This window comes from Triturus cristatus, chromosome 3_2 (genome assembly GCF_964204655.1).
Source record: "Triturus cristatus chromosome 3_2, aTriCri1.1, whole genome shotgun sequence".
Taxonomy (NCBI): Eukaryota; Metazoa; Chordata; class Amphibia; order Caudata; family Salamandridae; genus Triturus; species Triturus cristatus.
This window is the reverse complement of record NC_140584.1, coordinates 1205106105-1205131385: the sequence shown is the minus strand read 5'-3', so window position 1 is coordinate 1205131385 and position 25281 is coordinate 1205106105. Positions and strand designations below refer to the sequence as shown.

At 49.7% G+C, this 25281-nt stretch overlaps 1 protein-coding gene across 1 annotated transcript in view; it reads left to right on the top strand.

Annotated features, from left to right (window-relative positions):
* The first annotated feature begins 889 nt into the window (after positions 1-889).
* CHPF (chondroitin polymerizing factor) overlaps positions 890-25281 on the top strand; it is a 157490-nt gene continuing 133098 nt past the window's right edge. Inside the window, exon 1 of the mRNA XM_085650169.1 lies at positions 890-2325. Coding sequence (XP_085506295.1) covers positions 2027-2325 — 299 coding nt within the window. The 5' untranslated portion in view covers positions 890-2026. The remainder of the gene's footprint in view (positions 2326-25281) is intronic.

Sequence of the window (25281 nt, the reverse complement as noted above, 5' to 3'; positions counted from 1 at the left end):
GTGGGGCGCTCACAATTTTGTTTGAAAGTGTGCAAGTGGGTGAATGATATAAGGTCTGTTTATGTGATATAATCTTCCATTCTAGCTCAAAGAGAAAAATCTTTTTAACTAAACAGTTATTGGTGCTCTATCTCTTTGGACTTTACTGAGCCCCTCTCCTTGTTTTGCAAGCTAGAACAAACATAAACAAAATACTACTGTTGCTTTACATGCAACTTACACTGTAACTTACAGTACATGCTCAACAAGGATGTCTGTTGGATCTGAGTTATATGCCCTAAGGGGTGTGTGGTGATTGGTAGAGACAGGGCATGCTATGCCTATTGGGTTATGTAGCTCAAAGTTTTATTGGCTGCTGTAATGTTCAATAAAGAAAAGAGAAGCATAATCAGAAGCCTCCGTTTCCTTACATTGAATTTAAAAGTTTGAAGGCCAGTACTGTGCGGACTGGCGAAAGAGGGCTGGCGAGGCTGCCTTTTTATGGTCAGGCAGCACTCACTGTACGGAGTAATGATAGAGGACTTGAAGAGGCTGCCGTGTCTGGGTCAGGATACTGCACCTTCGGGGCTGGCGAGGCTTCCATGTTATGGTCAGGCAGCACTCACTGTACGGAGTAATGATAGAGGACTTGAGAGGCTGCCATGTCTGGGTCAGGACACTGTCAACGAGCGTCGGGCCTCGCTGTGATAGGGCGTTCGATAACGTAAACCTTTGACCTCTCCCACCCTCAGAGGCGATAGGAGGAGCGTCTCTCAACACTGCCCGCCCCTTCCCGACAGCCCATTTCTCCAGACAATTGACGCTTAACAGTGACGCCTGCACTGAGAGCGATGAGGCACGTGTAGGCGGGGCCTATTGGGGGACACGTCGCCTGGCGGTGGCTTCGCAGTCTGTAGGAGGACTGCGCGAGGAAGAGAGGACAGCGCGAGTCAAGGCTGGAGAGGCGGCACTGCGCATGCGCCTGGAGGAGGACCAGAGAGATAGAAAGGGGGGAGCGCAGAGCCTGCTGCACAGGAGGGACTGGGAGAGAGAGGGCAGAGACGGGGAGGAGAGGACCAGAAACACGGGGACTCCGAGGCAGAGACCCCGAAGGGCACTGACCAGAGACGGGACCCCAGCCAGGTACTGACCTCTGGAGGGAGAAGGGAAGAAGCAGTGGTTGGGGAGAGAGGGGGGCAGTGACCCCTCCAGGGTTCATAGGGGCCCACTGGTCTCCAGGCTGGTGATAGGGGCCCCAAGGACACGGCAAACTTGCCAGGAAGGTGAGGGAGGTTCAGGCACTTAGTAAGGGAAACAGAAGCAAGAAATAATAGGAGAGAGAGACAGGGGCGTTCGACAGGAACAGGGGGAGTGAGACAGACATCCCAACTTCAGGAGAGTCTGTGCCATCACACTGAGGGGAGACAGCAGCCCTGAGACGGCCCAGGACCACCCAGTGCTGTGTCGGGGACCAGAGGCTGCCCCTGGGTGTGCAAAGGGCCAGCTACTCCATCACTGTGCTGTGTGATCACGGAGGGGCCTCAGGACCACCCAGTGCTGTGTCAGGGACCAGAGCCTGCCCATGGGTGTGCAAAGGGTCAGCTACTCCATCCCTGTGCTGTATGATCACTAGGGGCCCAAGGACCACCTAGTGCTGTGTCAGGGACCAGAGGCTGCCCCTGGGTGTGCAAAGTGCCAGCTAATCCAGCCCTGTGCAGTGTGATCCTTAGTGGACTGTGAAAACACCACACACATACACCCCTGTCAGAGAATTGGGCAAGCAGGAAATGTAGGGTGACCTCTCTCGCAGCTACAGGGCAAGGAAGGGTGGCCACACCAGGGTTTAGGACCCTCTTGCTCGTTACAAGAGTTTTGAAAGGCGTACAACTAATTCACAGGAGCAGACCAGAAAGGCTTGCTCCAGAACATCAGGGCTAACCCCTTAGGTGCATAGGCAGTCACGGATCCACTGTGCATTAGTGGGGTCATCACGGACGGTGGCGCCGCTGGACCAGTCCCACTCTTACCTAGTGCTGGGCCCTCAGTGATGAGATTATCCATGGTCCTCTCCATCATCCGGCCAGTAGGGCCAGTGGTCATCGGCATCTCCCTAGGCTTCACCCTCAGCCTTTTGAGCGTCACCTGGGTGGAGGAGCCCTGTGCGGCGCTCAGCCGTGGAGATGGTGTTGGTGGAGCTGGAGACCTGCTGCAGGATGGGAACAGTGCCGTCAGGAGACCAAACTCTGTCCATGCTGGCCAGGCCATGGAGAGTGGGGAGAACTGGGAGCCCAGGATCATCCCCTTCAAGCCCTCCAACTCGCAGAATGTTCAGAAGAAGGCAGTCAGGTGAGACATTATATCACTGCTGTTGTTGGAGCTTCCTACAGTTCAGATTACTTCTACTTTTTCAAGCCAGTGGCTTAAGAGTGCTAGTTTTCTTTGTTGATTGCTGTCTGTGCTGACCTCCACCAGTTTTTGGTGCTGACTGTCAATATAGCTAAATCTGCTGTCGTTCTGAGTTGTATTGCCAACAGCCTACTGGCAGTGATAGTCAACATGTGTCATCGCCTTCTAGTTCCGATAGCCACCAGCCTGTTAGTACTACATTCCACTTGGCTACCAATAGTGTTGTGCGTTAGCCTCCAATTGGTGACAGGGACATGCCCTGGTGACTACTAACCACCCAACAAAGTTAGCCGTTACTGTTGTGTGGCACTGACATTAATGGTAGTGGATTATATGCATTTGGCAAAAGTCTGTGGTTAATGCCAGGGGTGTTCACAGTTCAGGAGAGCCCTGGTTGTCAGGAGATCAATGTGGCATAAGTTTCCAAACATAATCTGACGTGTAATCATCTGCATAGTGTTTATCCTGAAATACGGTCTGGGTATGAAACTGCTGTGGACGCTCTTGGTTTGTGCTTTTGGAAGGCTAGGTGTATGCTTATCTTAGTGACTTGATAAAGGAAAAAAATGGTCCCTGATTGGGGAAGTGTAAACCTCAACTTTCACAGGAACACTGGTAAATAACAAATCAGAGGATTGGTTTTACTAGAACACATACATTTTCATTCAAATGCAAATTAATTATACTCCTAGGAAGGCAAACTCTTTGAGCTCTGATAACATGTACAATTTGTAATTAAAGCGGTGTTTCCCAAATAACACAATGGCACAGTGAGTATGAAGTAAATGAGTGAGGAGTGCGCTAGTGCTATACAATATATACGTCTATAGTGACTGTGAAGAATACACAGTTGTTTAATATCTTCTCTAATTTAGAGTTGCAGACTCCTGAATTCCATACATATAGTGCACTATTATAGTGTCAATGTTTCAACTTTCTATTGTTGCTTGTACAAGGTCATCATCAGGTTGGAAAATGGGAAACACCCAACATTAAATCCAGGAATGGATCCTCATGTTACAGGACCTGTGAATAGGGAAAGGGTCCATACATTGTCCACGGCTGTGGAAGAAGTACCAGTGTGTAGGTTGACTGTTAAATGGTATCGATTTTAAAGTGAATATAATCACATTACAATTCCTCGTATTATTCAATGTGTACTTGTCTCGTTATTGAGGTAAGTTCTGCATTCGTAATTGCGATGTTACAGTTCAGAGCACCGTCAACAGCGTCCATTCTGTTGCTTTGTGGAACAGAACCGACCATCATTCCTTTCTCATTATACTACCCATGTCCTAGGGTTACTGGGTAGCCCCTTGTTTTATAAATATGTCTTAGTGATTTGCATTCACTTAACAGGGGCACTTGGATTGTACCTACCAGGAATCCGATTTCAGGGCTCTTGGATTGTACCTACCAGTGAGTCCATTTTCGAAAGCCATACTGCTGTTGCTCTAACCATCCTGCTTCCCATATTTGCAGTTCAAGCACTCTTTAAGTTCATTGATGGCCACCAGTTAAAGGTTCACCCATTTGCTGATGTTTTAGCTCCCTGTGTTGTTCCCTGTCAGCCATGCACCCCTTCATACAGGCACCCTCACTCCGATGTACATTGGTACCCTAGGTTGCATGTGTGCCCGATCTTGGTGGCAGACTACCACTAATGTGGATGTTACAGCTACTGTGAGTGCGTCTTTCTCAGGCTTTTGCCACTTTCTGACTGCGACTTTCTCCCTCTCTTAAACAGCTAATAACTCATGATTTTCGAGTATCTCCAGGGTAGGTTAGGGTTTTGATCCTGTGTGATAGTGGGTACTAAGGCCATCCAGTGGGCTTCGGGGGCCTAAGATAAGCTACATTCTGCTTTGCTTTTGTAACATTATTTTGTTCTCACCTGCAGTGTTGGGTTAACAAGGGCTTTTATTTAGGAGTTAAATACCTCAGAGTTTCAGTTCACTTCCGTGTCCCTGCCTGCCTGGACACTGCTCGTTATCAGGCCTTGCTATGTGCAGCCTGATGATATCAATGCAAAATAAACACAGCCTCCCCTTAACTTTATAAGGAAAATGTGACCCTGTGTTTATTTCAAAATGGAACTCAAGGCTGTGAGCTACTCTGAAGGTGTCTGGGAGCTACTGGTGGTGGAGTGTTTGGAGACACCTGGCCTAATTTTAGAAAAACGTAATAAAATGTGTGAGTCATGACGGTTGCCCCAAGAGGGCCAAGCCAACATTTCGTTCCCATCAGAAGGGCTTTTAACTTCCACAGGGGGTGATCTTTTTGCTCGGCTGAGTGGTTCTGAATGCCTTCTATTAAATGTTGAATCCGTTTGTGGGCAGTGATATTAGAAGCATTATTGGAGACTTATGAGTTTGACCTCTGTTTTGTGCCATTGCTTTCAAGACCAGTTTTGCAGGCCAAGGAAGTGTGTCTTCTTATGCAGTCATGAGTTATTCTGGATCTCTTTAGGTGCCAGGCCCTATCTGGTGTTGCTGCAGTCATGTGTTACTTTGGATCACTCTAGAGGCTCAGGCCCGTAGACTCCCCTTCTAGAGTCATGAATTATTCTGAATCACTCTAGGCGATCAGGCTTCGAAGCTTCCTTCATGAACTGAGTTACTCTGGATCACTTTAGGTGCCCAGCCCTATCTGGTGTTGCTGCAGTCATGTGTTACTTTGAATCAGTCTAGGTGCTCAGGCCCATGGACTCCCATTCTAGAGTCATGAGTTATTCTGGTGCTTGGGCCTTGAGGCTCCCTTTCTGAAGATATGAATTATTCTGGATCACTCTGGGAGCCTCAGGCTTGAGTTCCCATTCTAGAGTCATGAGTTATTCTGGATCATGCAAGGATGTCAGGCCTGTGGATTCCCATTCTAGGGTCCTGGGTTATTCTGGATCACTCTTGGTGCTCAGGCTTGGGTTCTCATTCTAGAGTCATGAGTTATTCTGGATCACTCTGAGTTATCAGGCCTGTGTATTCCCATTCTAGAGCCCTGGGTTATTCTGAATCACGTTTGGTGCTCAGGCTTGGGTTCCCATTCTAGAGTCATGAGTTATTCTGGATCACTTTTAGGCATTCATGCCCCTTCTGGTGTTGCTGCAGTCATGAGTTACTGTGGATCATTCTAGATGCTGAGGCTTGGGGGAGGGGGGGTCCTCACTCTGTGAAGATGTGAGTTATTCTGGATCACTCTGGGAGCTCAGGCTTGAGTTCCCATTCTAGAGCCCTGAGTTATTCTGGATCATGCTAGGATGTCAGGCCTATGGATTCCTATTCTAGAGCCCTTGGCTATTCTGCATCACTCTAGGTGCTCGGGTCTCGAGGCTCCCTTTCTGAAGATATGATTTATTTTGAATCACTCTAGGTGCGCAAACTTGGGATCCCATTCTAGAGTCATGAGTTATTCTGGATCACTTTAGGCGATCAGGCTTGAGTTCCCATTTTAGATTCATAAGTTTATTCTAGATCACTGAATGCATTCATGCCTTATCTGGTGTTGCTACAGTCATTAGTTAATTTGGATCACTTTAGATGTTGAGGCCTGGGGGGCTCACTGTCTGAAGATGTGAGTTATTCTGGATCACTTTGGGAGCTCAGGCTCGAGTTCCCATTCTAGAGTCATGAATTATTCTGGATCACTGTAGGCATTCAGGCCTGTGGATTCCCAATCTAGAGTCCTTAGTTATTCGGAATCATTCTAGTAGCCCAGGTCTCGAGGCTCCCTCTCTGAAAATATGATTTATTCTGCCTCACTCTAGGTGCTCAAACTTGGGTTCCCGTTCTAGAGTCATGAGTTCTTCTCGATCACTCTGGGTGCACAGGCCTCGAGACTCGCTTTCTTTTTTTTTCTTCTTCCAAGTTTTATATAGCTCGAACTTGACCCGAAATCGGGTATCAGAGCTGAAGCTGATTTATTCTGGATCACTCTAAGGACTCAGACTTGATTTCCCGCTCTAGTTTCATAAGTTATTCTAGATCACGCTAGGCATTCATGCCTCTTCTGGTGTTGCTGCAGTCATGAGTTACTTTGGATCACTCTGGATGCTGAGGCCTGGGGGGGGGGGCTCACTCTCTGAAGATGTGAGTTATTCTGGATCACTCTGAGAGCTCAGGCTTGAGTTCCCATTCTAGAGTTATGAGTTACTCTGGATCACTGTGGGCATTCAGGCCTGTGGATTCTCATTCTAGAGTTATTCTGAATCATTCTAGTTGCCCAGGCCTCGAGGCTCCCTCTCTGAAGATATGATTTATTCTGCATCACTCTAGGTGATCAAACTTGGGTTCCCATTCTAAAGTCATGAGTTATTTTGGATCACTCTATGCCATCAGGCCCGTGAACTGCCATTCTAGAGTCCTGAGTTATTTTGGATCACTCTGCAGTCACGTGTTACTTTGAATCAGTCTAGGTGCTCATGCCCATGGACTCACATTCCAGAGTCATGAGTTATTCTGGATCACTCTAGGCGATCAGGCCTCGAAGCTCCCTTGTGGACTGCCATTCTAGAGTCCTGAGTTATTCTTCATCACTCTAGGGGCTCAGGACCTGTGGACTTCCCTTCTAGAGTCAGGGATTAGTCTGGATCCCTGTACGTGAACAGCCGGGACCATTGTTTCCATTTCTGCAGTCTTGAGTTAAGCGGACTTGCCCAGTCTGGTGTTCCCATTTCTATGCTTGTGAGTTAATCTGTCGTCTTCTCCTCCTCCCCCCCCCCCCTCCCCACCCCCTCTAGATGCTCAGGCCAGGTCCATGGTTTCCATGCTCTAGTGTGTGCTCTTCATGTCAGGTTGGAGAGTGAAGACGTTGTGACAGTGACGATCAGCATCTAATGTAGCGCAGCAGGTATCCTAAGGGTTCCTGCTGTAGGACCTGAATTTCACTTTGTGGCATTGCTCTGAAGTGAAAAGACATGTTAAGTTGTGGAGCCCATGATCCACAGTGCTATGAGCAGGGTTCAGGCAGGGGTGTTTCTCCAGGCAGAGCCCCCATGTATGATGATGGCACGCTTCAGTGCTAAGTTGTATCTCACCAGTTCGACCTTTTTTAGGAGTGAGGGTACATATCTGTGCCGTGACTCAAGGATCTCACTCTGCTGAGAGGTCCTTGTGTGGGAGTGAGTGTACATTTCTGTGCTGTGACTCGGCGGTCTCTCTGCTGAGAGGTTCTTGTGTTTGAGTGAGGGAAAATGTCTGTGCTTTGCCTGAGGTGCCTCACTCTGCAAAGCGGTCCTTGTGTAGTAATAAGGGCACATTTCTGCTCCATGACCCGAGGGTCTCTCGCTCTCCCTCCTGAGAGGTCCTTGTGTAGGAGTGAGGGCCCATTTCTGCTTCATGACTCGAGGGTCTCTCTCCCTGCTCAGAGGTCCTTGTGTAGGAGCAGTGAGGGCACATTTCTGTTCCATGACCCGAGGGGGTCTCTCTCCCTGCTGAGAGGTCCTTGTGTAGGAGCAGTGAGGGCACATTCCGTTCCATGACCCAAGGGTCTCTCTCCCTGCTGAGGGGTCCTTATGTAGGAGTGCGGGCACATTTCTGTACTGTGAATCGGGGGCTCTCTGCTGAGAAGCCCCGTAGAAGTGAGGACACATTTCTGTGCCTTGAATCCAGGATCTCACTCTGCTGAGAGGTCCTTGTGTAGTAGTGAGGGCACATTTCTGTTCCATGACCCGAGGGTCTCTCTCTCCCTGCTGAGAGGTCCTTGTGTAGGAGTGAGGGCACATTTCTGTTCCATGACCCATGGGTCTCCATCTGCTGAGAGGTCCTTGTGTAGGAGTGAGGGCACATTTCTGTTCTATGACCCAAGGGTCTCTCTCCCTGCTGAGGGGTCCTTGTGTAGAAGTGAGGACACATTTCTGTGCCTTGAATCCAAGATCTCACTCTGCTGAGAGGTCCTTGTGTAGGAGTGAGGGCACATTTCTGTTCCATGACCCGAGGGTCTCTCTGCTGAGAGGTCCTTGTGTAGGAGTGAGGGCACATTTCTTTTCCATAACCCAAGGGTCTCTCTCCCTGCTGATGGGTCCTTGTGGAGGAGTGAGGGCACATTTCTGTTCCATGACCCAAGGGTCTCTCTCCCTGCTGAGGGGTCCTTGTGTAGGAGTGAGGGCACATTTCTGTGCCTTGAATCCAGGATCTCACTCTACTGGGAGGTCCTTGTGTAGGAGTGAGGGCACATTTCTGTTCCATGACCCAAGGGTCTCTCTGCTGAGAGGTTCTTGTGTAGGAGTGAAGGCACATTTCTGTTCCATGACCCAAGGGTCTCTCTGCTGAGAGGTCCTTGTGTAGGAGTGAGGGCACATTTCTGTTCCATGACCCGAGGGTCTCTCTCTCTCCCTGCTGAGGGGTCCTTGTGTAGGAGTGAGGGCACATTTCTGTGCCTTGAATCCAGGATCTCACTCTGCTGGGAGGTCCTGGTGTAGGAGGAGTGAGGGCACATGTCTGTTCTATGCCTGTCTAGTCAAAGGTTCCTTTGTTGGATGTAGCTGTGAGGTCACGTTTATCTGCCATGACGGGATATCTCTCTCGGTCACAGACCTCTGGGCAGCGGTGTGGTGGAGGCGGATTTCTGTGCCATGGCTGGCGCGTGTGACCTTACCGAGGCCTCTGTGCAGTGGTGAGGCGCATTTCTGTGCCGTAGATGGCGTGTGCCACACCAGTCAGCGGTGTGCTGGGTTCTCATTTCTGTGCCATAGCTGGCTTGAGTGACCTGTGAGGGGGTTCTGGGGTGTGGTGGGCGCATTCCTGTGCCATAGCTGGCTTGAGTGACCTGTGAGGGGGTTCTGGGGTGTGGTGGGCGCATTTCTGTGCCATAGCTGGCTTGAACGACCTGTGAGGGGGCTCTTTGCAGTGGTAGGGCGCATTTCTGTGCCATAGCTGGCTTGAGTGACCTGTGAGGGGGTTCTTTGCAGTGGTAGGGCGCATTTCTGTGCCATAGCTGGCTTGAGTGACCTGTGAGGGGGCTCTGGGGTGTGGTGGGACGCATTTATGTGCCATGGCTGGCGTGTGTCACACCGGTCAGTGGTGTTCTGGGTTCTCATTTGTGTGCCATAGCTGGCGCGTGTGCAACCTGTCGGGGCTTTAGTGCCGTGGTGTGGTGGGGGCTCATTTCTGTGCCGTGGCTGGCTTATGTGACCGGTCAGACAGCTGTGCAATGGTGCGTGCGCTGAGGCGCAATTCTGTGCCATGGTTGGTGCCACGGACCGTGCCCTCTTGCGGCGCCCCCCTCGCCCCAGCATGAGTGTGAGCATCCAGTGTCGACGCGCCTCCTCCCCCCCCCCCCCCCGCCTGCCCCTTTACTGCGTGTCTGCTCGCTGCCATGAATGTGGCGTTTGTTCGTGTTTCATGCACATAATTAGGTGTTGTGCAAATGTCTTGGAGATGTTAACAACTCATGTTTCACGTCTCTCCCCCACCTGGGCTTCTGCCTGCCTCGTAGGATTGCTGTTCCCTTGCTGGTGCCCCCTAACCTGTGCTCTGCCCCTTCCTGCCTGTCCCGTAGGATTACTGTTTGGAGCCCCCTTCCTGCCCCATCTGGTGCCCCCACACTGTGCTCTGCCCCTTAGCATTGCTGTGTGGTGCCCCCTTCCTGGCCAAATTGTCCCCCCACCCTGTGCTCTGCCCCTTCCTGCCTGCCCCTTAGGATTGCTGTTCTCGTGCTGGTGCCCCCTACTCTGTGCTACGCCCCTTCCTGCCCTATAGTGGGATTGCTGTCTGGTGCCCCTGCCTGCCTGCCCTATAGTAGGATTGCTGTCTGGTGCGCCCTTCCTGCCCTATCTGGTGCCTCCTACTAAGTGCTCTGTCCCTTCCTGCCTGCCCCTTAGGATTGCTGTTCTCATGCTGGTGCCCCCTACCCTGTGCTCTGACCCGTGGGTTTGCTGTGTGGTTCCCTCTTCCTGCCTGGCCCATCTAAGCTCCATACCCTGCACTTTGCCCTTTCCTGTCTGCCTGCCCCGTAGGATTGCTGTGTGGTGCCTCCTTCCTGCCTACCCCTTCTGGTGCTGCTGCCCCCTTACCCCCTGCCCTGTAGGATCGTTGTTCCAGTGCTGGTGCCCCCTACCCTGTGCTCCGCCCCTTCCTGCCTGCCCCGTAGATTGCTGTGTGGTGCTGGTGCCCCCTGCTCCTCTCCTGAGTGACTGCGCCTTTCTTCCATCCTTTTAGTTCTCCCCTCTGCATTCTTTCACCTACTCTCCAGCCTGCTGGTGCTCGTGACACTGATGGGTGCAGCTTTTGCACCCATAGTCCCCAGGCCGCCCCTGCCCAAAGGGCGCCTGCCAGAGTGGCCCCACCTCTCTTTTCACGAACTGGCTCTTTTCTGCCTTCAGAGACTGGGCACCTTCCTGGACCCTGCGTAGACGGGGGGCAGCCTTCCTGCCTCTAGCACTAAGGAAGGGTTCTCTTTCCTACTGCACTGGAGAAGAGAGAAGAAATCAGGTTGCTGTAAGAACCAATTGTTTCTGGCACCTGCACATCGGACCCCCGTTGTCCCCCGCACGTCTTCCATCCGAAGCAATCACCACTCTTTAGAGTTTATCAGCGGGGTTGTCTCTGCATGCTGTTACCTAAAGAGTATCCCTCAGGACACTTACTGGGATGAGGAGACATGCCTGCCGCACCAAGACACCACCCACTCGGGGTGGGGAAGGAAAAAGCTTTTTTTTCTTTTTTAATGTAACTCTCACCCACTCTAGTAGTGGCATGGTTCATCGTGGGATCCGCCCTGACCCCTAGAGGTCAGGGTGGGCTGTACTGTGTTCCAGGGAGCTCTTAGAAGTCAACAGACTAGGGGGTATAACTGAAAGATGCATATCCCTCACCCACTGCAAGGTATCCTTTTAGTCGTGGAGTGGATGGGAACAATACAATCTAAACTAAGGAAGGGAGTGCAGGATTTTATGGTCCTATGGCCCTTGCTCAACCAACATGTTTCAGCCCTACTCTCACAGGCTTAAAAAGGTTCGGGGCATCCGTCAGGGTGGAATCATATGTGCAACCCTCCCCCAGTGAAACGGCTAATTGTGTGATTTTATTTATTTTCTGTAGCATGCAATTTCACAGCATGCCGTGGCAGTACAATACTTGCCACTTCTGGTCCGAGCCGGGGAGAGCAGAGCCTAGTAGGTGCAGTTTAGGGTAGGGACACATGATAAAGGTTTGATTACAGGGCCAACCCTCATACCTTCCACCCCAGGGGGCCAGATTTTCCCAATTTTTGGGTAGGATTCGAAGTGGCAAGTATTACACTGCCAGGGCAGCCTTATGCTGGATGGAACTTATGGGCCCAGTAAAGCGCTCCTGTTCTTTGGGCAAGAATCCTATCGGCTGCTGACATACAGGCTGCTTCCAGCCTAGCTCTGTCATTGGAGTCACCATTCAGTGCCTCCATGTCACCAACAGATGCCTTGAGCATCAGACCACGAGCTGCTGCAGCCTGAGCTTGGCAGAGAGATTTCCCCAGTCTGTCAGCAGTGTTCATAACTCTTACAATGGATATTACTGGGTGTTTACCTCTTCCTGTCGAGCTGTGTGGGGGGGGCACCGTGTGTTTGCCTCTTCCTGTTGAGCTGTGTGGGGGGGCACCGTGTGTTTGCTTCTTCCTGTCGAGCTGTGTGGGGGGGCACCGTGTGTTTGCCTCTTCCTGTCGAGCTGTGTGGGGGGGCACCGTGTGTTTGCTTCTTCCTGTCGAGCTGTGTGGGGGGGCACAGTGTGTTTGCCTCTTCCTGTCGAGCTGTGTGGGGGGGCACCGTGTGTTTGCCTCTTCCTGTCGAGGTGTGTGGGGGGGCACCGTGTGTTTGCCTCTAACTGTCGAGCTGTGTGGGGGACACCGTGTGTTTGCCTCTTCCTGTCGAGCTGTGTGTGAGTAGGGGGAACCAGGTGTCTTTTCCTGCTGGGCTGAGTGTGAAGAGGGGGCACCGGGTGCATACCTCTTCCTGTCGAGCTGAGTGTGAGGAGGGGGAACGGAGTGTCTGCCTCTTCCTTTCAAGCTGTGTGAGGATGGCCATTGGGTGTCTTTTACTGTTGAGCTGTCTTTGAGAACGGGGCACTGGATGTCTGCCTCCTACTGCAGATCTGTGTGTGAGGCGGGGGTACCATGTGTCTGCCTCTTCCTGTTGAGCTGTGTGTGAGGAGGGGCCCCGGGTATCTGCCTTTTTCTGTCGAGCTGTGTGTGTGTGTGCCAACCGGTGTCTTCCTCTTCCTGTCGAACTGTGTGAGAAGGGGCACCGGGTGTCTGCCTCTTCCTGTCGAGCTGTGTGAGGAGGGGCACCGGGTGTCTGCCTCTTCCTGTCGAGCTGTGTGAGGAGGGGCACCGGGTATCTGCCTCTTCCTGTCGAGCTGTATGTGAGGAGGTGCACTGGGAGTCTGCCTCTTCCTGTCGAGCTGTATGTGAGGAGGGGCACTGGGAGTCTGCCTCTTCCTGTCGAGCTGTATGTGAGGAGGGGCACTGGGAGTCTGCCTCTTCCTGTCGAGCTGTATGTGAGGAGGGGCACCGGGTGTCTGCCTCTTCCTGTCGAGCTGTGTGAGGAGGGGCACCGGGTGTCTGCCTCTTCCTGTCGAGCTGTGTGAGGAGGGGCACCGGGTGTCTGCCTCTTACTTTCGAGCTGTGTGAGGAGGGGCACCGGGTATCTGCCTCTTCCTGTCGAGCTGTATGTGAGGAGGGGCACTGGGAGTCTGCCTCTTCCTGTCGAGCTGTGTGTGAGGAGGGGTCCGGGTATCTGCCTTTTCCTGTCGAGCTGTGTGAGAGTGCCAACGGGTGTCTGCCTCTTCCTGTCGAGCTGTGTGAGGAGGGGCACCGGGTGTCTGCCTCTTACTTTCGAGCTGTGTGTGAGGAGCGGCACTGGGTGTCTGCCTCAGCTCTCGGACAGCTGGTATATATACACACAGGCTTTCCTTCCTGCTGGGCGTATCGGGGCCCTTGCATGAGTGGTCCACCGATAACTATACGGTGGGTCGTGCGGTCCTTCCATTTCTGTGTTCACGACTCTTACCAGTTTCCACTCAAGTAGGATTTGGGTAGCACCGTTCCCTAGGTGCTTAGGACACTCTTTTTGGACAAACTTCGCTATCAAACGGACACCCGCATTACATTGAGAATCCTTACAGGAAGGTACAATCTTTGTTTTGGTTTATTGGAACCTCAGACGGTACTCCACAGAGCCTGGACCCCTTAGGATGCTCCCAGCCCCGCCCCCTGACAATTCCACAATCAATACTTGATACCATAATTGTGGGTACAAACGGCCAAGTTTATTTTTAACTTCAACACACATAAACATGACAAATTAAAATTACTTATTTACACATTTACACCTTGCCCAATTCAATATTTACACTTTTAATCTTGGCAATCATAAAACAATCAGCCTAACCAACTGACATTTCGAAGACCTTCCAACGCTCCAGCACCAAGGGGCCCTCCGGCTCGCATCCCCCAATTGAGAAACCATGTAAGGCGCAACCCACTTGCGTCCTTGAGAGGTGAGCCCCAGCCCTCTGGTCCTTGTCTGCCACTTTAGGGCCCACCCCTCCATCACCAGGCTTCCAAGGAGGCTCGTAGGGAATAACCAGGGGCCGCTGCCCCATGCCCTAGCTTGTGACCTGGCGCCCTTGCCTCCCCAGCCGGTGTCCCCAGTCTCTCTGCGGGGAGCTTACAGTCTCTCCCCCTCATTGCTGGCCTAGGGAGTATGTAGCAGGACTCCCATTAACCGTGTGAGTCAATCTTGCTGTGGCCTCTTTACCGCCACAAGAGTGACCAGGGCCCACAGGTCCTTCACCCTCCCCACCATCAAACAAATTCTGCACAAATGAACAGATGCCTCTGATCCACGCATCTGTCCCCATGTCTGACAAATGTGCGCCATCGTGGTGAAACATTCTGTCTCCTTTGATCAGTCTGTGCGGGATGTGGCATAAGCGGCCCTGTCCAGTGCACAGCTGCGCCAGCTCCCCGTTGAGTCGCCTTACTGACACATTCAGTGCTCTTGATCTTACTCCGGCACCCCATGTCCGGTGCGGTATCATACATGACCAGGCGATCCGTGCCCGCAGAAATGCCCGTCCCAACCATGCGAACTCTGCCAGCAATGCCTCTCTGACCGCCTGGCGTCCAAAGTCCGCCTGGCGTCCAAGGTCCGCCTGGAGTCCAAGGTCCACCATGTCGTTGCCGCCCAAATGTAAAATGATCAAATCCGGGAACTGATGTCCCTCGTGCGCTCTTGTCTCATCAACTAGCCGTCGCAGTTGCCCAATTCGAAGGCCCCCCCCCAAAGCCCCGCCAAAGGAACACCATCTCCTTCAAACCCACCGGTTTCGACCCCCGCTGCTGCTGCAATCGTCCTGTGGCGCGACGCACAAACGAGTGTCCCAACACCCATATCACCTTAGCGGGCATACTAATAGCAGGAAAAGAAATGGAAAAGTCAGGGTGGTCATGCCTATGGATTTGTGCACCATCCTACAATAATTTGGCCGCACATAGCGCTTGAAACATGCGGACGACCATCGCCCCACTCGCTGCACTTCTTCCACTGATAGGCCTGCCCCTGCTGCTAGCGTCACTGTCCCAATTCTGAATGAGTGGGATGAGTAGCCACTGGGATCTAACCCCAAACTCATCAGTGCACTCCTAAACACAGCCCTGAATTGATTCTTCGACAGGCACCCTTCATGCTCATGTATGAACAGGGCTTGCTCTCTCCCTGGTGGGCGGACTGCCAGGTAAGCCCTCATCCTGGCGATCGGACATACTCTTGCGCCGGGTGCCAGACTGAGCCGAACAGTGGTACCCCTGCCCGAAGGGTCTGTCTTGGATCTACGCAATACCACCAGCCCTCCCAGATCGAACGGTGTGTCCGACAACTGCCAACCGCCAACCTGATCTGTCTTGGAGGCCCCTACCAACTCGCCTAATCTGAATGCCCCATAGAAGGCTAGAGAGAAGGCCACCCCAAATAGTGCTCTCATAAACTGAAGCACATATTCCATGTACAGTGTCTAGTATATTCCCCAGCATGTATAGGTCCAGCGACCTTCTGCCATCCTTTGTGACGCCCTCTAACCTGGCCCACCCTGCGAGTGCTTTTCTGAATAAGAGTGTATTCTCTGGGTCCTGAGCCCCTGCTAATTTAGCAAAGAAGCCTACTGTTGCTTTGTGCGCCCTAGCATAGGAAACCGGCCTTCCATGCTCCCTTAAAACCTGGCAGACCCCCTCCCAACACAGCCTGTGGTACTGGGGCTGGCCCTTGCGTTGGCACCGGGGACACAACACCGGGGTGTTGGGGTGCGGGTGCTAACGCCTTTAATGCCCCCAGAATCTCAGCCAACACTGCCCCCATTGTATCTTGCTCCCCGCCCCCTTGTGTGCCGCATGTGCTGGCGCTGGACGGGGTTCTTCGATGGGTGCTTCCTGAGCCGGGAACTGCTCCATGGGTTCACCCTCCCCCTGTCACTCATTATACCTTCTTGCCCCTCCCCCACTTTTACTCTTCTCCTTACATGGGCGAGTCCTTGGCCTTTTTTCTAGGGGGCAAGGGGTACACCGCCCTGGGAGGCATATTGATTCTGTGGGGGTGATTTAACCCCCCTCCTCTTCCTGCTCTGTGACCTGCTCCACTACCTCAACACTCCCCTTGTCTCTACTTAATTTGGCCAGGACTAATTTCAACAGCTGGGACAGATTGCGGTCGCTGTCCTTTCTCTTGGGGTTACGCCCTTTGGCTGGCATTCTATTTCCTTGTTAGTTGGCTCCTCTCCCTGCTTTACTATCGCCCTGGTTCCCCCGCTTTCTCACCATAACAATGGCACCCTCACCGGGGCTACAGCACTTAATATGACCCCCGATAACCAACCGCTGCTCGCGTGGTTGTAGTTCACGTGCCCTTTCCCCGCACGCCTGAACTCCCCACTCTGCCTGGAGTATCTTGTTCTAACAGCGATCCAAACGAACAGCTACACTTAATATGGTACCCTGAACTCCCCAAGTGGTAATTGACCTGGCTTTGCACGTCTGAGTATCCTACGTTCCCCTTAGGCTCAATTGACTCTTGCTAGCGTTCCGGTTTTGTGCTCTCTCGTGCTCTACTGATTGCACTACCCGGCACTTCTATGTTAAACCCTGACCCGATCGTGGCCCCACAAGGGAAGGTGCTGCCCGCCGCGTGCTCTCAGCTGCGCGCATCGAATTTTGTGGACACGAAAGCAGCCGCAAGGATCACCGGCAAGGAGAACACTCGGGGTCACAAATTTAAACTGCCCCCCTGCCCCCAAGCATACGACACCTTACCTCCTGGTACCTCGAGTACCCCTGCTAACAACCGCCCGCTCTTCCAGCGCTGATATTCGGACACTGCGCTCGGCTGTAGATTCTACCGACTCTGGGATCACTGCAATCTCGCTACCAAACTCCTTCCTCAGCTGCCCAATTCACGCCGGCCCCACCGCGTCGCCTCACCAACCCTGCTCCACAAGACCTGCAGTTGGAAATAAAAAGAACAATTTTCCCGCCTTGAGAGTCCTCAGAGATTCCTCGTAGTTGGCTGACCGGGGGACAGCGCAGGAAAGAAAGTGGATGGAGTCTGGGGCCCCCCAGCATAAATAGGCCTCCAGCCTCTCCACCTCCTCCCCCCCCTCAGCGCCGGAACTGCATCACCAGGCGACCCAGAAGGACTTCCTCCTTTTTTGCCAGTTGGGCTACCCCAGCATACCTGGTAGGCGTGGCTGGAATCCCAGGTGGCCGGGCCCTAATGGCGCACTCCTTGATCCTCGCACTTTCCATATTCACTTGCTTGCATTCATTGCACTAACTGTATTTGCAGGCATTCGGTGTGGGAACAGAGGTTGGTGACTTAGACTAACTTAATTTGTATGCTGATCCAACGCTTGATAGAGAAGCAACGGATGACGGGTCGTTTATACGTCATCTACATACGGGTACTCAGAACTCTTGTGGCCATATTTCTCTCCAGTGCTCCATACTCTGGGGTGTTGACATTCTTTGCCTATCTTAATTAGCCTTGAAAAAGTCATTCGGACGAAATGGGTGTCGGCTGCCATTGCCTTCTTTTGTACATGAACCATTTAGAAGAATAAAGAAAAAGAAATACCTAAATGGACTTCCTTTGATTACTGCATGGGTTAATGCCCATTTTACAGTTTGGACTTATAATTTAGTGTGCCTCTGCAATTGTGCAATTAATTTGTCTGCCTCATCCTATTGAGCTGTGGATGAGGAGGGGGCATTGGATGTTGCCTCCTCCTGTCGAGCTGTGAGTGAGAGTGGTACCGGGTGTCTGTCTTTTCCTGTTGAGCTGTGTGTGAGGAGGGCCCCCGGTGTCTGCCTCTTCCTGTCGAGCTGTGTGTGAGGAGGGCACCGGGTGTCTGCCTTATCCTGTCGAGCTGTTTGTGCGGAGCATCATTCGGGTGTCTGCTTCTTCCTTTCGAGCTGTGTGTGAGGAGGGCCACGGTGTCTGCCTCTTCGTGTTGATCTGTGTGTGCGGAGTGTCACTGGGTGTCTGCCTCATCCTATCGAGCTGTGTATGAGGAAGGGCATTCCTCCTCAAGCACAAGCTTGAAGCACAGCTGTTGTGTACATACATGTATAGTGTGTGTTTTTAGGTCTCGCTGAGTCAGTGCGCATGCGCTGCTCGGAGAGACTTTAGTAGGTGAGTGTTCAAAGTGCTACCCACATGGTTTTGCTGGCTACAAGCTTGAGTGCACGATGGTGTGCACAGCTGCTCCCCGCCTTCCCCCCTCCCTTCTCGCCCAGCCCCTTGATGCTCTGCTCGCATCTCCCTCCTCCCTTTTCGTCGGTTTCATTGTGGCTCCTCGCATTCACCCCTCCCTTTTCGCCCAGCCCTTTGATGCTCTGCTCGCATCTCCATCCTCCCTGTTCCTCACTTTCATTCTGGCTCCTTTTCGTCAGTTTCATTCTGGCTTCTCCCATTCCCCTCTGCTCCTCGCATTCCCCCCCCCCCCCCCCTCCCTTCTCGGCCAACCCTTTGATGCTTATAACATTGTGTTTCATTTAGGGCATTAAACATAAAGGAGCACTGGCAATGCTGATAAAGTGGATTTCATTTTGAGTAGTGACTAAAACTTTAACCACACATACACCCGACCCCTCGCACCCGACCCCTCGCACCCGACCACAACACCACAAACACACACATACAACCACACACACATACAACCACACACACATACAACCACACACACAAGTTTTTTGCAAGTTTAAGTTTATTATGTTTTGGCTCTCAAAGAGGGCCACATAAAATAAAGACACAATTATACAACAATACTTACAATAAAATCACAGACAAACAGTTGAGAAGAAGATACATCATATACACTGGTCAGACAATTGACAGATATTTCTCTATTTCATTCAATAAATATTTAAGAAACCTTTAAAAAAGTTAAAAACTTTAAAACAGAACATTTCATTTGGAGGACAGTAAAGTGCATGAAAAAAAGTGTTTACATTTAAAATTCCTAATTGTAAACAAATAGGTTTCAACCATTTATAACGCAATGGGCGTAAAGCAGGACAGATAAACAGAACGTGATTACGATCCTGTACAGCATTATGACAAAGATTACATATAGGAGATACACCATACCATTTAGCTAAGAGTGGATTTAGTGGAAGCAAATCTTGTCTTAACAGGTACCATAACCTACGGACTCTGTGGGGGATATTCCATGTGAGGTATTGTTGTGGCAGCTTTAATGTATATGTGTTTAAAAGAAGTTGCCTTTCCGATTTTCCTTGTTGGGCAATCATATCCAATTTATAACTGAGCTCCCAAGATGCATTTTTTAATTTAGACTTTAGTTCAGAGGGAGTAAGTAGGAACAGAGTACTTACATCCAACTCTAACAGAATTACTGCTTCTCTAAAGTTTTTTACTAACAGGGAAAACTCATTGAAATTGCCCAGAAGCTCATTTTTTATGGCTTCCCGCAAGGAATCCTTTTTACCTCTAGCTATGCAAGCTACCCACCTTACCAGAGCTATCAGCCCCTGTACCCAACAACTTCGGAGTCCGAACTCCAATCTACATGAGGATACAGAACAAGCTGTATTAATGGAAGTAATTCTTCTTAATATCTTTCCTTCCATTCTATGTAAAAATCCCCAGTGTTTTAACTCTACTAATTCTAACCCATACAATAAAGTTGCAGGGATCTTTGCCCTTGTACAAGGAGCATAATCCCATACCATGGGCTAATGCTTTACGCGAGTTATGATCTGTATGGAGTTTCTCACTTAAGTTTGCCGAGATTATTTTACCCAAAAAGGTGTAGGTTTTTACCACCTCTAACTTATGTCCGCCTATGGCCCATCCATAATTTACAAACCTACATTTTTTCTTTCCAAAAATACACATGATTTTACTTTTCGAAGCATTAATCTTCATGAAATTTGCTTCTGCAAATTGATTTAATGCACATAAGCGGTTAGACAAGCCCTTCGGAGTTAAATCTAATATGAGGATATCATCTGCATACATTAAAATTGATACAGGAGATCCTCCAATTATCGGGGCTATCCCACCGCACACTGAAATGGAAGAAGGAAGGTCTGCCGTATAGAGAGAAAACAATATAGGGGCCAATATGCACCCTTGTTTCAGCCCATTAGGTGAGGGAATAGATTGAGACAAACCTCTTTCTCCACCTTGTAATACCTTACACCACGTGTTCGAGTGAAGGGCTTTTACAAGTTCGAGTAAATATAACGGCATCCCTAGAATAGCGAGTTTTCTCCACAGGGTTGGTTGGTCGACCTTATCAAACGCTGTGGAGAAATCAATGAATGCCGCATATATTCCACCACCGCGAACACGTACATATTTATCGACAATCACCTGTAATGCTGTTAAGTTATCAAGTGTACCATGCTCTTTACGAAATCCAGTTTGTTCCAAAGGTAGGATGTCATTCGCTTCCATCCATTCAGAGATTAAAATCAAAAGACATTTTGCAAAAATTTTCCCTATCGAATCTAAAAGAGCAATTAAACGATAGTTCCCAGGGCTATCCCTCTCTCCTTTTTTGAATATCGGGATTAATATACTTCCCCTCCAAGAATTAGGGACTGATCTCTGTAAAAAGCACGCACGGAATACTGGAAGGAGAATCCTACTCCAGGATATAACGTCTTGCTTTATTATAGACATGGGCAGCTCATCCGGGCCCATAGCTCCGGACGCACTCATACTCTTTATCACCGAAGCGATCGTTTTCTCAGATGGAGCTCTATATTAGGCGACTATTTAGGGCTGAATCCCAGCTGTCCCCCTCTACATTATTAGAAGCATACAAACTGGATATAAATGATATCCAGACATTTTCAGCAATAGAGATAGGGATAGGGGAAGTTCTTACCCCACATCCTTTCCCTATTAGGGTCCAGAATTCTCTAGATTTATTAAAGGCCGATGCCTCTCTTAACCTGATCCAAAGAGAATCTTCTTTTTCTCTTTTTAATTTGATTCTAAGTCTAGCTCTCCTTCTTCTTAATAAGGCTATCTTATACTCATTTTCCTTAGTTCTACTAATGAACTGTTGCCTTACGAGTTTATTTATTTCCTTATTTAGGGGTAATAATAAACTAGGAGGGAGATATGGCTTTTTAGGTTTACTTAATTTCCTAGCTCTCATGGTAAGGGTTTCCTTAAGAGTTTCAAAACATGAAAATTCCCTACCCTGCCAATCATCTAGTTCAAGTAAGGTTTGGGCGAGAATATTTTGTACATCTTTCATAGTGGAAGGGTCCCAGAAACACCTTCCAGACTTGCAATGAATAGAAACACCTTTATTAATTATAGACCATGATTCAGTATCTGGGGTTTGTATTGAAACTATTATATTAATCACATTATGATCGCTCAAACAAGATTGAGAGACCACCATGTCCTGAACATAAGAAAATGAATCATAATCCGTAATTACATAGTCCAAGATAGATTCACCCCTAAAGGAATTATGTGTAAACTTAGCCGGAGTGTCAGAGGGCATCCTACCATTTACAATTAACCCCTCTACATAGCTAAGTTCTTCAAGTAATATCTTTCCTCTTTTGTTAGTTTTCATTTTACTAGGAAAGATTGCTTGGGGTATATTGTATGCTTCTTCCTTAAATTTACTTCTAAACATGTCTATACTCTAAGTGGACACTTTACTATTTAGGTCACCCATAAGTAAAATATATGGGGGGTGATCGAGCTCTAGTAGTTGTTTGACATAAGAAAACATTCGCTTCAGAACGGTATTAAAAATCTCTTCAGGTGGTATATATGCATTAAGAATTACAAGAGAGGACCGTCTACCTGTGGACACTAGATTATTAATAGTAATTGATTGAAAAAGATTACTAGTGTCCTTATAATGGGAAAATTGCCATTGTAATGTGTTTGATAAAAAACAGGCTATTCCTCCTTGCGCGTGCCCTTTTTTTGAGGGTGTGGCAGGGGCCTCAAATACAAAATAATTTTTCCCCCCATAAAGAGAATCTTTGCACCATGTTTCCTGAATACATAGCACATCTGCATTCAGAGAGAACAGATAATCAAGCTTCTGAGGACAATTATGTAATCCTGCAGCATTCCAGGATATAATTTTTAATTGACTGTTAAGGATGTAAAAGCGGTCTTAAGTTGTTCGACGTGTTACTGGATAAAACTCCAGGAAGCCAATTCCAGTGTTGATTATCTTCTGTCATGGAAATAAGTAGATTTTCAGGGGGAGAAGGTACCTGAGAGACAATACGCTTTCCTCTAGAAACCCGTATCTTTAGATCTTTATTTTGAATGGTTGGGTCTTCTTGCCCAAATCCCAGCTCAGAAGCTCCTTTTCTAAAGAGCATATGATTTCCATTATTAATAAAGGGCAGCACATCAATCCCTCTACGTTGAAATGATTCCGCTTGTTGGAGGACAAGATTCGCAATTATTTTTGAACAAAATTTTACCCTTACGCGCGGACCATTATCAAACCCCATTATTGAAACCAAATCAATGTCGCTTGACAAAATAAGTTTTAAACATTCAATATCCTTGAAGGAATTCAGCAACCATGATCTGTTCATATTAAGGTCTAAATCGAATAAGGGGAGAAAATCCAGTAACAAAGTATCCACACATGGGTTGGAAGTTTTTAGTGTTACAGTAGATGAATTAGTGGTCACATGCGCTAAAGGCCAAAAAGTAGATGCCGATGGGTTAAGTGCTATTTTTTCAATAGGCATATTACACACACATACAACCACACACACATACAACCACACACACATACAACCACACACACATACAACCACAATAACACACACACACGAGAACACACTAACACACTAACACACGAGAACACACTAACACACGAGAACACACTAACACACGAGAACACACTAACACACGAGAACACACACACACAATAACACACACACACAATAACACACACAATAACACACACACACAATAACACACACAATAACACACACACACAATAACACACACACACAATAACACACACACACACACACACACAACAGTTGCATAACTAAATACTTATAAGTTCCCAAAAGCGAGACCTATTGGCTATGCCTATGCTTTTTGTAGTTGTCCTTACGTACAGCTGCCTTTTTCTCGCGCAGGGAGTCCCCGTTGCTCAATGCGCCTTTCTCTGTCGAGGAGGTGGCGTCGCAGCACTCCATCAGCACAGAATACAAATAAAGAATGCGATGCCCAGCAATAGTATTTCTAAAAAAAAATGCAAAAATGTTTTCAGTAAAGGCCCCTGAAAGAATCGGGGTACGCTTTGGAGGCGGCGCCCCTAGTTTCCAGGTCCGTTGAAGCCCGCGGATCCGGCTGTAAACTCCTCTCTGTAAGACCATCAAGCATTGGCAGAGTTTTTCACTTTCATTTCAAGATGCGCAAGTGACCTGTGTGCAGAACACACGGCAGCAAGCACACCCCGAGCAGAAATGTGATGCCCTATAAAGCAAGCACTATCGATAGAATTGTTTTAATGGATATTTTACATGTGCAAACATTCCGTCTCCTTGGTAGACTGAACGACCAGAGTAGGCAAAAGCTCCGCGTACTGAAAATGTTAAACTTGTAGGTTTTAGGATTGGCGCCTTGGGGAGGGGCGTACATATCCGTAGGCCGTACCTGTGGGTCGTATGACTGACGTGTTGTGCAAGCGCACATATGTCCGAAGGTCAGCTGCCACGTGTTTCGCTCCAGAGGACATTTTTTCAAGGCTGACGTCGTTTCCTGGGCTGAAATGAGAAGGCAGTTGAATGTGATGTCAGGGGATGTGTAGTTGACTGTATGAGTTGTAAGGCCCGTGTGGCTCGAGTGTGCGGCTTGGCGCTTCTCAGAGTAATGCATTCATCCAAGAGAAGCAGTGACATTAACGAAGCCGGGACCAGTCGAGTGTAAACGGGCAAAGTGGTGCGCCAAAATGAGCCAATAAGCTTTGCGGATATATTTGGTCATACACAGCAAAGGTGCAAAAGCGAAAACCAGTATACAACAGAACCCGAAGCATAGTCCGCCCTGGGTCACCGCAGTGCACACTGAAGGATACCTCCGCCTTCAGGCTGGTCTCACACATGCACCGGATGGGATAACAGTAACAATCTGCCTCGCCTGCCTTGCGAGTTGAAAGCCTGGCATGACCTTCCAGTCCTGTCGGAAATCATCTGCTTTGTATCTGGATGCAAAGAGTTCTGAATACCGTAAAGCTCATGCAGCCCGCATCTTGCTTTTGTCGACACTTCTACGGATGTGCTAGCCACCTTAAAACTCTTCTCCTGTCAGTCTCTGTGGACTTTCTCCACTCCTGCGGTGCAGCTCTCTGTGGGCTTTCTCCACTCCTGCAGTATGGCTCTCTGTGGACTTTCTCCACTCCTGCGGTATGGCTCTCTGTGGACTTTCTCCACTCCTGCGGTATGCTTTCTGTGGACTTTCTCCACTCCTGCGGTATGGCTCTCTGTGGGCTTTCTCCACTCTGGCGGTATGGCTCTCTGTGGGCTTTCTCCACTCTGGCGGTATGGCTCTCTGTGGACTTTCTCCACTCCTGCGGTATGGCTCTCTGTGGACTTTCTCCACTCCTGTGCTATGGCTCTCTGTGGACTTTCTCCACTCCTGTGCTATGGCTCTCTGTGGACTTTCTCCACTCCTGTGCTATGGCTCTCTGGACTTTCTCCACTCCTGCGGTATGGCTCTCTTTGGCTTTCTCCACTCCTGTGCTATGGCTCTCTGTGGACTTTCTACACTCCTGCGCTATGGCTCTCTGTGGACTTTCTCCACTCCTGCGCTATGGCTCTCTGTGGACTTTCTCCACTCCTGTGCTATGGCTCTCTGTGGACTTTCTCCACTCCTGTGCTATGGCTCTCTGTGGACTTTCTCCACTCCTGCGGTATGGCTCTCTGTGGGCTTTCTCCACTCCTGCGGTTCGGCTCTCTGTGGGCTTTCTCTACTCCTGTGGTTCGGCTCTCTGTGGGCTTTCTCTACTCCTGTGGTTCGGCTCTCTGTGGGCTTTCTCCACTCCTGTGCTATGGCTCTCTGTGGACTTTCTCCACTCCTGTGCTATGGCTGTCTGTGGACTTTCTCCACTCCTGTGGTGTCTCCACTCCTGTGGTTCGGCTCTCTGTGGGCTTTTTCCACTCCTGTGCTATGGCTCTCTGTGGACTTTCTCCACTCCTGTGCTATGGCTCTCTGTGGACTTTCTCTACTCCTGTGCTATGGCTCTCTGTGGACTTTCTCTACTCCTGTGCTATGGCTCTCTGTGGACTTTCTCCACTCCTGTGCTATGGCTCTCTGTGGGCTTTCTCCACTCCTGTGCTATTGCTCTCTGTGGTCTGTCTCCACTCCTGTGGTTCGGCTCTTTGGCTTTCTCCAGT